The sequence below is a fragment of the Cyanistes caeruleus genome, chromosome Z (genome assembly GCF_971803275.1).
Source record: "Cyanistes caeruleus chromosome Z, bCyaCae1.hap1.1, whole genome shotgun sequence".
Classification (NCBI taxonomy): Eukaryota; Metazoa; Chordata; class Aves; order Passeriformes; family Paridae; genus Cyanistes; species Cyanistes caeruleus.
In genome coordinates, this window is record NC_141732.1 from 13813661 (window position 1) to 13826602 (window position 12942).

The 12942-nt window shown below is 45.5% G+C and overlaps 1 protein-coding gene across 1 annotated transcript; it reads left to right on the forward strand.

Annotated features, from left to right (window-relative positions):
- The first annotated feature begins 8071 nt into the window (after positions 1-8071).
- LOC147648127 (uncharacterized) lies at positions 8072-10689 on the forward strand. Its single transcript, XM_086869779.1, has 2 exons — positions 8072-8504; positions 8545-10689. The coding sequence occupies exon 2, from the start codon at positions 9649-9651 to the stop codon at positions 10687-10689; it is 1041 nt and encodes a 346-aa protein (XP_086725905.1). The 5' UTR covers positions 8072-8504; positions 8545-9648.
- Positions 10690-12942: the final 2253 nt, after the last annotated feature.

A 12942-nucleotide genomic window follows, 5' to 3' on the forward strand; every position in this document is an offset into this window, starting at 1 on the left:
GGCCTCCCAGATTCGTTTTAAGACTTAAGGTCTCCCGACAGTAAAATAAGTGCAGGAAATTAAAAGGACTGACTGACACAAAAGCTAGGGATGCGTGTATCCTCAGGGCAGTGCACTCTTTGCCCAGGTTATAGAGAGGAACAAGCAGCTGGAAAGTTCTGAATGTCTGTGGACAGAATTCCAAGCAGAGGCCTCTCTGGACCGCAGGAGCATATTTACCTCAATGAGGAAGGAGCTAGGGTTAGGGAAAGGTTCTTGTGAAACCTCTCAAGCCAAGAGATTTAGAGCCCCAGGTATGAGTATGTATGTCAACTCAATAAAATCCACCTTGCAGAATCCTGGAAAAGCACTTTCTCCTTCTCTAAGCACTTCTGTACTTTGTGTAGCTCCAGTTTTCAAGTTCCTGTTAAATTCTCTCTCTGCACAATTAGCATGCAGATGATTTAACTCTTTGCTGGCACAAGCCGTGGTATCCTGAGCTTCTTTCAGGTTTTGTCTTACAGCACATCGGATGTCTATCCATCAGGATACCTGGGATATATCCTTCAAGACTGAAGGTTTTAATTGCAAGAGATAAAAACTCCGTAACATTTCACACTCTCTGGGATAGGTCTCAAAACTTTATTTCTCATTTGTGACCTGATCTCTGTAAAAGGCTTTCAGCTGTAGTTTTGCTAATCCTGTGTCATGTTGTTATTTCAAATATATTGTGACAAATGAAATAAGGGGAGATGGAGGGTGTGTTGGGTGTTGGGTTTTTTCAATATTATTTCCAAGAGATTTTAATGCACAAAGTTGTGATTTTAAAACAAATAAAATAATAAAGTAGAGAGTACGATAACAAACTAACTCCATGGACAAATCACAGAAAAGTGAGGTTTAAGTCTGGATATCTGAAATAAAGATTGAGTTATAAAATGCAGACTCATCTTTTGTGAAGTTGTCAGCTCCCATCCATGGCCAGATGCTCTCTATGTGTCTTCTTTTAGAGTTTCATGTAAGACTTGGCTTTTATCTGCTTCTTCACTGGAGTGCAATTCTAGTTTTCTGTTTGACGCCTGTAGCTGTTGCTCCTGTTCATTCAAAAGTGATTGTGCCTGATGCTTCCAATATAACTCATTACTTAATCCTCCTACACTGTCAAACCTCTCATGGGTGATGAATTTTTGCTGAGGCATATGTAATTGTTCTTGCAGACTCTGGACTTTGTCCGCTTCTTTTTTTCATCTCACTGAAATTCCATTTGAATTCTGCAAGTTGTAGGTGTGGTGAGTGGTGTTCCATCTGTGCTGCATGAAGCCTTTCTGTATATTCAAATATTGGCTTCTGCAAGGACGCTTTTTTTTTCATACTGGACAGTCTGTCACACAATCCACACTCCAGATTAGGAGCCTTTCTCCATATCAGTGGTACACTTGCTGTGGACTAGTGGAACTGCCTTCGTTATTACATTCAGCTTGTCCATGATTTCTGAAAAGGAGCTTCTGTCTGCACCTACTTGGAAGTGTCTACAAAGCCAAGACATTGGCTTGTTAACAACATTCTGCAGTTCAGTCATGGAACTGATTATTGCAGCATGGAAATTAACTAGGAAACCAGCTGAGTGCTTCAAAGCAATCAATTTCTTCCTCTTCACAAACCGGCAGATCATGCCTATGTTTGGATTTTCCGACATACATTCAGTGCCTTCTCTTAAGCCCTTTGTCCATGTGAAAAGGGAACAAGAAGACTGGGCTAAAGCATTAAGCCTTTTAGCTGCCAAAACTGCAATCACTGCTCCTCGGAACACATAAACCGGCCCTTTGGGTCTTCGTTTCCTCAGCCTTGCTTCATCTTGATTGTTTTCCTCATCAGCAGCGAGAGCAACAATTAGGCACTTGATTTTCTGTTTCACTAATTCATGGATGTTGACCTGGTCCTGGAGAGTCTCTTTGGGAAGACAAGCACACAGCTTGAGAGGACACAGCCATACCACATTCCTTTTTGCCCACTCCTATTCATTGCATTTTCTAAGTCCTTTTCTAATTGTCTGCTAATGTCCTGGAGATCACCCCAGGTTCGTAAGTAAGAATTAGAAGCTTATGGAAGTTTTCTGTACATGAAGTAAAAAATGTTGCTGTTAAGCACAGGTGCAAATAAGGAAGAGTAAAATAAAGAGAACTGCACAGCCACTGTTACATACAAAATATGTGAGATTTTGTTTCTACAACAAGACCCTGCTACTGGGGATTTGGAAGTCAGCAGACCTGTTTGTGGTAGCTCACCATTACTCTGGAGTCCAGCAATCACATGCCCTGACTATCACACTGAATATATCCTTCAGAAAGAAATCGTGCAAAAAAACCCCCACCTTCTTCCAGAAGCCACTCTGAATTCTGCAGGAATAATAATAATTTGTTTTGTTCTGAAGATTTGTTTTGTTCTGGAAGAAAAATCCTCATGAATGCATGGTAGTAATAAATTGGACAAATTTGGACTGATCCTAGGAAGCTGGGTTTTGAAGCATTCAGCAGTTTACTCTCCTTCCATTATCTCCTGAGGCATGGATAGTGCAAAATTAAAGACAGGAGGCAAATTAGGACAGAGAGATTGGAGATTTTGGGGTTGTTACACCAAGCAGAAAATGCTGGAGAGGCTTTAGCCTTAAATCCTGCTGCTGAGAGCAAAACCTCTTACTTAACTGTTATTCTCCATTGCTTTTAGGGATTAAACCTATGTTTCAGTCAAGGATTTTAGAGACATTTAACCCTGAATTCAATCTCTCTGGTGCATGTACAGAAAGGAGTTGTTTTCCTATCTAAAGAACATGCCCTGCCTGCTAGCCTGATGTCGTCACTGTCACAGGTGCTGGTATGGGAATAGATGCCTTTAGGTTTGATCTCATCAGCCAGATTTTCAGCTGCAAAAAGGCAGTGTGGTGGTTTTTAGCACTAGCTAAAAATCACCAGAGTACTTACTAATTTTTTGCTATATAGAAAAAATTTTTTATTTGCTATTTTTGACATATAGATTAGGAGAAGTGCAAAACAGGCTTAAAACTTAAAAGAAATAAAGAAACTTTATTAATAAGATAAAAAATCAGAATAAAACTTCCAGAGACCTTTTCTCCCCCCTACTTAACCTTTTTTTTTTTCTCAACTGACACTGTAGAGACAAAACCTGGGATGTTAAAGCAGTACCAACTATACAATAGTCTTTCCATCAGTTTTTGTAGGGAGAGGAATTTTTTCTTGCCATTCTATGGAGAGCTCTCTAAAAGAAACAGTTTCCTTGTGGCTTTTCATTTCCATGACTGCCATCCACCTGGGCAAAAACTGCCATCATGCCTTCTTCCCATTTTCACGCCACTCAGAGATGTGTTCATGGGCCATGAATTCAAGGGGAATTATTTTAATGATGAGTTATTCAAAGGCAAAGGTTCTCTTCATTTGTCTTTGTGATCATCTCTGGGAACAGAGGTTTTCTTCTCTCCCTTGGGGAAAAGGGTCTTCATCAACTCTCACTTCTCTCTCTCTCTCTCTGTTCAAGCATCTCATGGGATCACAGTTACTCCACCACATGCTTAGCTTTATCAATGGATACCTTTGCTCAGATCTACAGTTTGAATACTTCATTCCCCCCAATACCCTTTCATGCATGAAAGGAGTTATTTTTCAGAACATTATTGTTCATCTCCACAGCCCTACCAAAAGAATATTTCAGCTTATTAAAATCTCCTCATTCTCTTTCCATCTGAGACTTGACTCTTTCTTTTACTGACCTTGATGTTTCATGTTATCTTTTATGTGTCAAGCTCCCACTTCCCTCTCTCTGGAGAGTGGATTAAGTCTGCAGGTCTCATCTGTGTAGTGAAAGGGTTAAATCTGGTGCAAGCTGCACAGGCTTTCATGGTGTTGGATTTCAGGTGTCTCTCTCAGCCCAGCAGCCACAGCAGGGGAGCAGATGGTTTTTGGCTTGGAGCCATTTGTGCAGGCCATGGTGGGGCGAGAGGGTATTTGCGAGATGTCAGCAGCTGTGGCCCAGACCAGCCTAGGGCTGGGGGCCCCCCTGGGAAGGCCTTCAGCCACCCTGCTGGAATGGGACTCAGAAGGCTTCTCAGGAGGGGCTGCAGCAGAGCCTGGACTGGCCTGGGGAAACCCCATAATCTCTATCTCCCACCTGGGAACTGCTGTCCATCCTCTGCCAGGCTGCACAGGGTACAGGGGAGCAGGCCAGCCACACCAGAGCTCTGATACCTTTCAAGACCAGAAACAAAGAGACAAGAAATTCCTGGGCTTGGGTTTAAAAGGTGGTATTCACCAAGTTGATCTTACTTTTCAGTGGTCCAAAATGCTCTCAGTTCTCAAAAATGGCCAGCTATTGGCCTGATCTCAAGCACAGAAGAAACTCCCAGCAGCCACTCTCAGAGAAATCACTTCCATGGATATTTCTCACATTTTTCCTAAATGCCAAACTACTACAGGCAGCTTAAACATCACTGTCCACTGCTGAAATTCAAGAAGCCATTTTTTTAAGGCATAAGCAAATGGTGTAAGTTTTTTGTTAGAAAAGAATTAATCTCTCTCTGACTTGAGATATGTATCTCCTGAAGGATACAAGTATATCTCTAAGAAACATGAGTGTTTCTAATACATGACCCTCTGCTTTCTTGCCTTCCTTGTCCAGAGTCCCGTGCAGCTGATTTTATTTTGGGTATAACCAGATGCTTTTTCATCCCTTTTCTTAGTCTTGTAGTTTTGCTCTGAGCGTCTCAGGGGAATAAGATACTCCACTTTGTTCCCCAAAATGTTCCACCTGGTCCTGCACAACTACAGGTGAGCCTGCTTTGGGGTGATGCCTGAACTCCTCCCACCATGACCATCCAGGTCCATCAGGAGCTTGCTGCACCAAAAGCCAGCCTCCAGCAGTGCCTGAATCAGGTTCCTGAGGACCAGCTCTCCTGATTCCAAAGAGCTGGGATAAGGGGCTCAAAGGCCACCCACAAGGTCTGGGGCCACTGGAGAATCCTTCAGAGCAAATCTGCCTGGAGCTGCCAGGACTGAGCCTTGCAGGTGACACAGGGACTGAGAGCACCTGGAATAGAGCCCAGGGAAGCACTGCAACTGTAATCCTCCTCTGCAGTAAGGACGACTTCTGCCTCTCCTCAGCTGCCATCGGCGTGACATCAGCACTGCTGCCCTCTGCTGAGCAGAAAAATAATGAAAACCTTCCCTGAACAAACGATCCCTTGCAAAGGCAGGCAAGAGCATTCTGATGACTCATTTGGTCTCCAGGCCTCTATATGTACTGGGAGCTGTCTGTGCCAGGGCTGGAGGATGGACATTGAACTTCCTGCCACAATTACAAAAACTGCAACAGCTTCAGCAAACGCATCAAAATTCTTGACTGTGGTTCTGCCTGGGTCAATCCCCATTCATTGTCATTACCGACCATCTGAGTCCACCAATAACCCCTGCCTTCCACAGTTTTCAGCAGGACAGAAGAGTGAAGCTGACCTGATATTCTTTGTTCACAATTGGGCCACACACTCTGGTTAGACTTGTGGGCTGATATTTCTCACCCAGCAGGGCCTGTGGCTGGACAAGAGAGCAAACCAGAAAAGTCAGAGATACAGATGAGAAAGAAAAAAGCTAAAAGTGACATTTGAAATAAGCACTCATGCAATAACAAAATGGATTACACACCCACAGCTTCAAATTTCTGCAGGAGGGAAGAAAGGAAAACATGAGTGCCAAGAGCAAGAGGGGTTGTTCTCACCCAGCTCATCATAAGGCTCAGACCTCCATCTTGTGGGTGCTACCCACCCACAGTGGCCACTGACCAAGGGGCACTTGCTGATGGCCTTCAGTTTCACTCAAGGAAGAACCAAGGCTAGGTGTGGCCTTGTCTGGTTTCCTCATGCCAAAATGTAAAGATGTGTTTCACCAATGAATGGATGTATATATCCTGTTGATAGTACTACTTGGTTAAGGAACAGATACATAGAACATTTGGTTGGAAGAGTCATCTAGAGAGCAGCTGTGGCTCAGGGCCTGTTACTCAGGTCTCAGTCAGAACCTGTTGTTCTTCAGTATTCAGGCTTTAGTCCTTCAGTATTTTGTGGTGCAAATCAATGCTGTGTGGAGCTGGAAACAAGCAAGTCCCTCTTTAGCACATTTCAGACAGGGAACAGGATTAGCACTGAAAGGCCAGGCTAGGACTAAGAGCACAAGTCCATCACCCTGCATTTGCCCACAGGAAGCTGTCCAGACCAAGAAGGCCACTCCTGCCCAGGTGCTGAAGTGCCCAAAGCTGCCTCCCCGCTTGCAGCTCTGCAGAGCCCATGGAGCTTGGGGTCCTGGGCAGCCAGGGCAGCCCAGCTGCCTTGGAGCACAAGGAGTGTCCCAGAGAAGCTGCCGCCCTTTGCTTTGTAAATGTTTCTCAGAGTCTTGCCATTAATCCACAGCATCTGACATGTTTTCCTTTACTCTCGCAAATTTAAGGCAGCTTTTTGAGAAAAGTTACTGATGTAGCTCCTACTGGTGGTGATGCCTTTGTCTGCAAAGTAAGGGCAGGTGAGTTGAACCAAGGATGGAGTCCACAACTGACACCCCCATTTTGCCAAGTCAAGAAAACCATTCAGAATTGGGCTACTGATGCTGAGCAGCTTTCCTAGTTTTTGGAAAGTTATGACCTTAAAAAACCCAACACATTTTCCTCCATGAGGATACCAGCAGCAGCATGATGCCAATTTTCTGCACCTCTTTCTGTATCTTTGGTGCTTTTAAGAGTTCCTCAGTGCCCAGCAGGAATGAAACTACATGAGATAAATGTAAGTGATTTGAGAGCTGTGCTATGCCTTGCCACATCAGTGTTCATGACAAGCTGGACACCCCACCTGTGGGTCTGTTGAGTTAAATTCATCCCAATTCTGTGCAAACAGCAGCCCTGAGATGGTGAGAAGAGCAAGGACAGTGGGTGGGTGTGCATGTACACACCCGTGTGCTTACTGCTGTGTAGACAGAAAGTTTTGGACAGTGGTACATTTTCACTCTCCCAAGTTGGAATAATATTTCAAATATATATTAAGTTAAAATAGATATAAAAATTAAAATCTGTCTATTAATACATATGTATTAAATTTAATGTGTATTATATATCCTGTATATTAATATAACGTAATTATTATATATCCTGTATATTAATATAACATAATTAATATAATTAAAATCATATAATACAAAAAAGATATAAGAGATATATGTGACCATTTTTGAAGCCATTGCTTGTTGAGCATATAAATCATCCCCTACTGTTTGTATATTTCTGCTTTCTGATACTGTTGACCACAGCACCAGCTCCCATGGGAGTTCCTTCACAAAAAAGGGTTCCATCATTTCAGTGCTTGTGAGAACTTGTTGATTGACAGTTCTCCAGCATCCTGGATTTTGGACCATTTCAGCACTTGTGTCCATGGCCCTTCCTTCACCTGCTGCTTAACTGCCTGCAGCAGTTAAAAAAAACCTTAGCTAAACTGCCTGCAGCAGTTACAGTCACTGTTGCCTACCCCTTGCTCCAGCTCATTTGACGAAGTGCTGCCAAAGGCAGCAGAGTTGGCTCAGGATTCCTGTTGGCTTCTGGTCTCCAGGATGACATTCAGAGGGACACTTGAAGAGCTTCCTAAAGAGCTGTCTGTGAGATGGGGGTGGATTTGTCCTCCCTGCATGGCTCCTGCTTGGAGTTCTACACCCATCAGAATCCCAGAGTTTTCTCAGCAGGTCTGTGCAGCGAGTTCTTAGCCAACATGTGGCTCTGCTGCCATCCCAAATCTGCGCTTTCCTTGCCCAGCCTGAGTGCAAGTGGGGCATGTGCTGGGCATGGCTGGAGATTTTCATGGCCAAAATCCTCCAGCATTTACATCTGCCCATTGCTTTGGATAGCACAAATCACAAACCACCCATCTCAGCTGATAAATGTCATTTCTTGCAGATTGCTATACCCGTGTGTCATAGTTTTAAACTAATAACTAAGAAAATTACTTATTTCTTGCTGTGAGATATGGATTAGAACAAGAGCAAAACAGGCATAAAACTTAAAAGGAAAAAAAAAGAAAGTTTATTGACAAACTACAATAATAAGAACACCAGAATAAACTTACAGAAAAAACCCTTTTCATCCCCTATCTACCCACTATTCCCTTGTTCACATGACAACAGAGACAAAAACTTTGGAACTTTGGTGGTTAAAACAGTCCCAGTTCTTGCTACAGTCTTTTCACCAGTCTTTGTAGAGAAATAGAAGTTTCTTCCTGTTAATTTATGGAGTTTCTCACAAAAAAACTATTTTTGTTATAGTTTTCCATTGTCCTAATGTTAGCTGCCCAGAGCTGCTGTTATCAGAGCCCACTCCTCCCATTTTCACATCACTCTGAGGTGTGATGAGTCTAGGGATGGCATTTTAAGGATAAGTTATTCAAAGGCAAAAAAGTCTTCTTCATCTGTTTTTGTGAGCTTCACCAGAAAACAGTTTTCTCATTGCCTCTCAAGGCTTCAAATCTCCCAACAGTTTTCTCATTGCCTCTCAAGGCTTCAAATCTCCCAACACTTCACTATACCATAATTATTCTACTTTTTACTCAAATTTACACTTTGAACACTTTATTCCTCCCTACATACTGTATCATGAATTAAAGGAGTTCTTTTCAGAACTTCATTGTCCATCTCCATAGTTTTAACATAAATATATTTCAGTTTAATTAAAGCATCTTCTTAATTCTCTACCTTTCCTGAAGCTTCTTTTCTTTCCTGTCACTGGTAGTTTATAAAGTCTCTTTTCATGTTGATCACTCTCTTTTTCTCTCTCTGGATAAAAAGATTAATCCGCAAGTCTCATCTGGGTAATGAAAGAGTTAACATCTTGCCCAAGCTTTTGTAGGTAGTATTCTGGCCTCGGCTGGTGCAGGAACTGGAGCCGTCTGCGATGGAAAGTTCTTCATGGCTGCTCTGGAGAGTGTAGTCGCTGCCCCAGCCCGCTGGAGGTCCAGAGCCTCTTTCCTTCTTCACTCAGCAGTTTCTAGTGAATTTAGCTACAGCAAAACCTGCAGCCGAGCCATAAATTGGCCTGGCCCAGCCAGAGCCCGGGGAAAGCCTTCCGCAGGCCCCATCTGCCGGCCGGGAGCCGCTGGGCCCAGCCCAGTCCCTGCCCGGCAGGGAATGGGAGGCCGGGAGCTCTGCCACCCTTCACAGCCAGGAAACAAAGAGCCCACAAGAGCTCTGGTTTTACACTTTTAGGTAGGGTTCACAAGTTGATCCCACTTTTCAATGGCCTAAACTGCTGTCAATTCTCAGCAATGACCGATAATTGGTCAGGAGAAAAGACTCCAGGCAGTTCCCAGGAACTTCAACTTCCTTAAAGGTAAAGTAACTCCATGACACCGTGCTGACAACATAAAACTACACAGGTCTCAGTTATAGTTTAAAAAAGTAGCTAATTTGATTGTTACACCACACTATTAAAAGACATACAAATATCAACTTCTGTTAACAGAAACTAGTTTAATGCAAACCTCTACAACCACTCACTACACTCAATAACACTGAAGATTAACAACTTAAATTATTGCGTATTCTGACAACCATACAGCCTATATATAAATACAAAAATATCAGTATGTCTCTATTAGAGAGGCAAAGGGAACACAGGGTCAGTATTGGGACCTTTCCCTTGGCAGCACCTGCACTTCCAGCAGGGAAGCAAAAATCTCAGAGCCTCCCCAGGAGGGTTGGGAAGAACAAGCAGGCCAAGCAGGCCAGCGTGTGGCGAGCGCAGTCGCAGCGGGACTGTCCTGCATCCCCCGGCAGGCCGGCACAGCTCCCGGGCCCTGCCGGCACAGCTGCCTTGCCCAAGGACAGCCCCTGTGCCGGCCGGGGCAGCAGCGCTGAGCAGCCCCAGCACGGGCAGGGGCCGCTCCTGCCCAGCCGGGCAGCGCCCACGGCCAAAGCCCACGCCACCCTCAGCCCTGCCCGGCCTCACCGGCCCTGTGGCCTCACCCAGGCTCTCGAGGTGGCAGCAGCAACTCCCTGTTCACTGCTCTTGCTCCTGGCCTTCAGCTTCTCCCTGCTGGCTCCTGGCAGTGTCTGGCTGCCCTCAAGGTCTTCAGGACAGCCGTGGCAAAAGCAGAGGCTCTGGAATTGGTTCCGAGGCCTGGCAGAGCTGCACTCCCTGACCCCTCTCTGCTCCCTGCTGGCCCCCTCCATCCCCTCAGCCCCGCCGTCCTCTTGGCAAACTCCCAGCCCCCCCTTCAGTTTCTTCGGCCTCTCACAGGCCTCTCATCCCACTCAGTCCCTTCTGACCCGCTCTGTCCCCTCAGAGCTGGCACCCCCTCAGCCCGTGCCACTTCCTGTCACCTCAGTGCCACCATCGCCCTCTGCTCCCCCACAGCCCTCAGTGCCCCCAGCAGCTCAAGGTCACCGTCCCTTCAGCGTCACCGCCTCCTCGGCCCCCTCAGTCTCACCGTCCCTCAGCAGCTCCTCTAGGGACAGTGCCTGGGGCCACCGGCAGCTCCCACCGCTCCAGGGACAGCCGGGGCTGGAACTGCTGCTCCACCTGGCCCGGCCCCAGCTCGGACCCAGCACAGGAACAGGGGACAGAGGGGGCACAGGGGGAAAAACAAGAGGTGAAAAAGGCAGCCAGCGGGGGGAAAGAGATTAAAATGCAGCCTAGGCCTATAAAAACATCAATCTTTTAGTTTAAATATCTTTATCCCACTTACTATATAACTATGCATATTATAAATAAAACTGTCTATATTTATCTATATATATAAATGTAACTCCACACATATATATGTAGCTATGCACATCTATAAATGTAACTACATATATATAACTATATCACATCCATAACTATATATATATATATATATATATATATATATATATATACTTCTAACTATGCAGATTTAGAAATATAACTACAGAACTGTAACTATATATGTAGCTTAATGGATATATAAACAGAACTAAAGACATCTCTAAACGTATCTAAAAACAGAGGGACTCCACCTGCCTGGTGGTCACAGGCTCTCCCTCAGTCTCTTCTTCCTACACAGGGCAGCCCTCCTGGAAAGGTAGATCACATGGATATCTGGGAAGCAAAGGCAACTCTCAGTCAATATTGGCCTCCATGCATCTTTCCCTCTGGAAGTAACTGTCCTTCTATCAGACTTTGTTCAAGATGGCCTGAAAGGCAAACTCTCACTTGAGAATTTGAAGCCTGCTCTTTAAAGAGCAGGTATCAGTCCAAGTTTCCAAAACTGTGTAAAGCACTGAAGTATCTGAATAAAGTCTCAGCACCCAAAGTGCAAATGGCACCCACAAGAGCTTGAAACACAGACAGTCCCAGCTCCCACAAAGAAGCCCAGCCTTGTTCTTTCTCTGGGCTGACGCAGAGACAGAGACTGTGCTCAGTCCTCACTGCAATGGCTGAAGCAGAAGGGTAAGCTGTGAACCAAATTGGGACATGCAGGTTGGTGACACAACTCCCACCAGCTCAGGTTTATTCCCAGCTCTCTTGCCACAGCAGAGGACTCGGTGTCAGAGCCTCTGGAAAAGCATGGAGGGGCAGGGCTCGGGGAGGTTGTGCCAGTGGTCAATTTGAACTGAAGGCACCAGGGAGCACCAACTCTGCAGACACAAACTCAACTCTTCTGATTTCCCTTCCTGTCAGAGGCAGGCTCAGAGCAGCCATCTCACATCTCTGTAAACCGCTGTGGGCTCACTCCTTACCAGGAGCACCTTGGGCTCCTGGGAACTGTTCCTACAACTCCTGGTGCCAGGCAAAGCTTCCTCTGCTGCAGCCTTGTTCACAGGCTCCCTCCTGAAGACTCAGGGACAACATTAATATTGCCCTTGAAAGGAAAACAAAAAGAAAGAAACCATTCTCACCAGTTACACAAAACACCTTGTTCAACAACTCTGTGGATCACACACTTAGTCACTTGACCCTAACAAGGAGTCTGGGCCCCAAAGGTCTTCAACAGTCAAAAACATTGACTTCTCAAACATGGTCTGTTGCACTATTGGGAATGGCGAGAAGCACGACATGGACTCTCTTGTGAGTTGAACAGAAGAGCGAGGTTTATTACTTCAGATCTTCTTTTATAGACTGATACGTGAAAGTACAGAAAGGTAAAATGCTTATTGGTTAGTGAACTAACACATTACTATCACTGGTCAGTGGGGGTACACTACCCTTTGACCTTCTCTTGCAAGAAAACAAGAAACTGACAAACAACACCTGCAAGGCTGTCTTCTATCTCTGAGGATTGTTTTAATTCCTCCTTATGATTTCCTAGGCCAGTTTCTCAGGTGAGACTGAGAAAGTTATGCGGCCTGCTTTTCCATAAGCACTGTGTTCCCTGCTTTTGCTCATATTTAGTATCCATAATGGTCCAAGAGCTGTCAAAGTTGACACTGTTGGACGTGAGATGACACTGAACACAGGGGTGGGCGCTAAGGATGGAGTCCTGCCAGCTCCTGGCACAGGGATGTGCTCCTCCCACCACAGCCCTAAGCAGAACAGTCTCATGCAGGCTGCAGCTTTGCAGGGACTGCCTGGGAACACACATCTCTTCCCACAAGGTGACTGAGCTCTGGAACATGGAGAGCAAGACTGGCTAGTTTGCCCAGCTGAGGATTTCCCAGCTGGAAACTGGACTGCAGGCACCAGGTTACTGAGAGGACAAGACAGCTGCAGCTCCAGCCCATCCCCATACACAGCTCTGGGAACGCCTACACGCACAGCAGGGCTCACACAGCAGCAGAAGCTGCAGGAGCAGCTGCAGCCCAGCCCTTGCTTTGCCTTGGCCTTCCAGCCCAAGAGAGGCAGAGCCCACATCTGCTGCTGGCACCTCTCGCATGCCCCTCCCACTCTGCCTTCAGTGGCAATTCTCCAAATGCTCTT

Coding starts and splice junctions, on each gene's coding strand:
- LOC147648127 (XM_086869779.1), top strand. CDS start 9,649: ATGTCTCTATTAGAGAGGCAAAGGGAACACAGGGTCAGTATTGGGACC.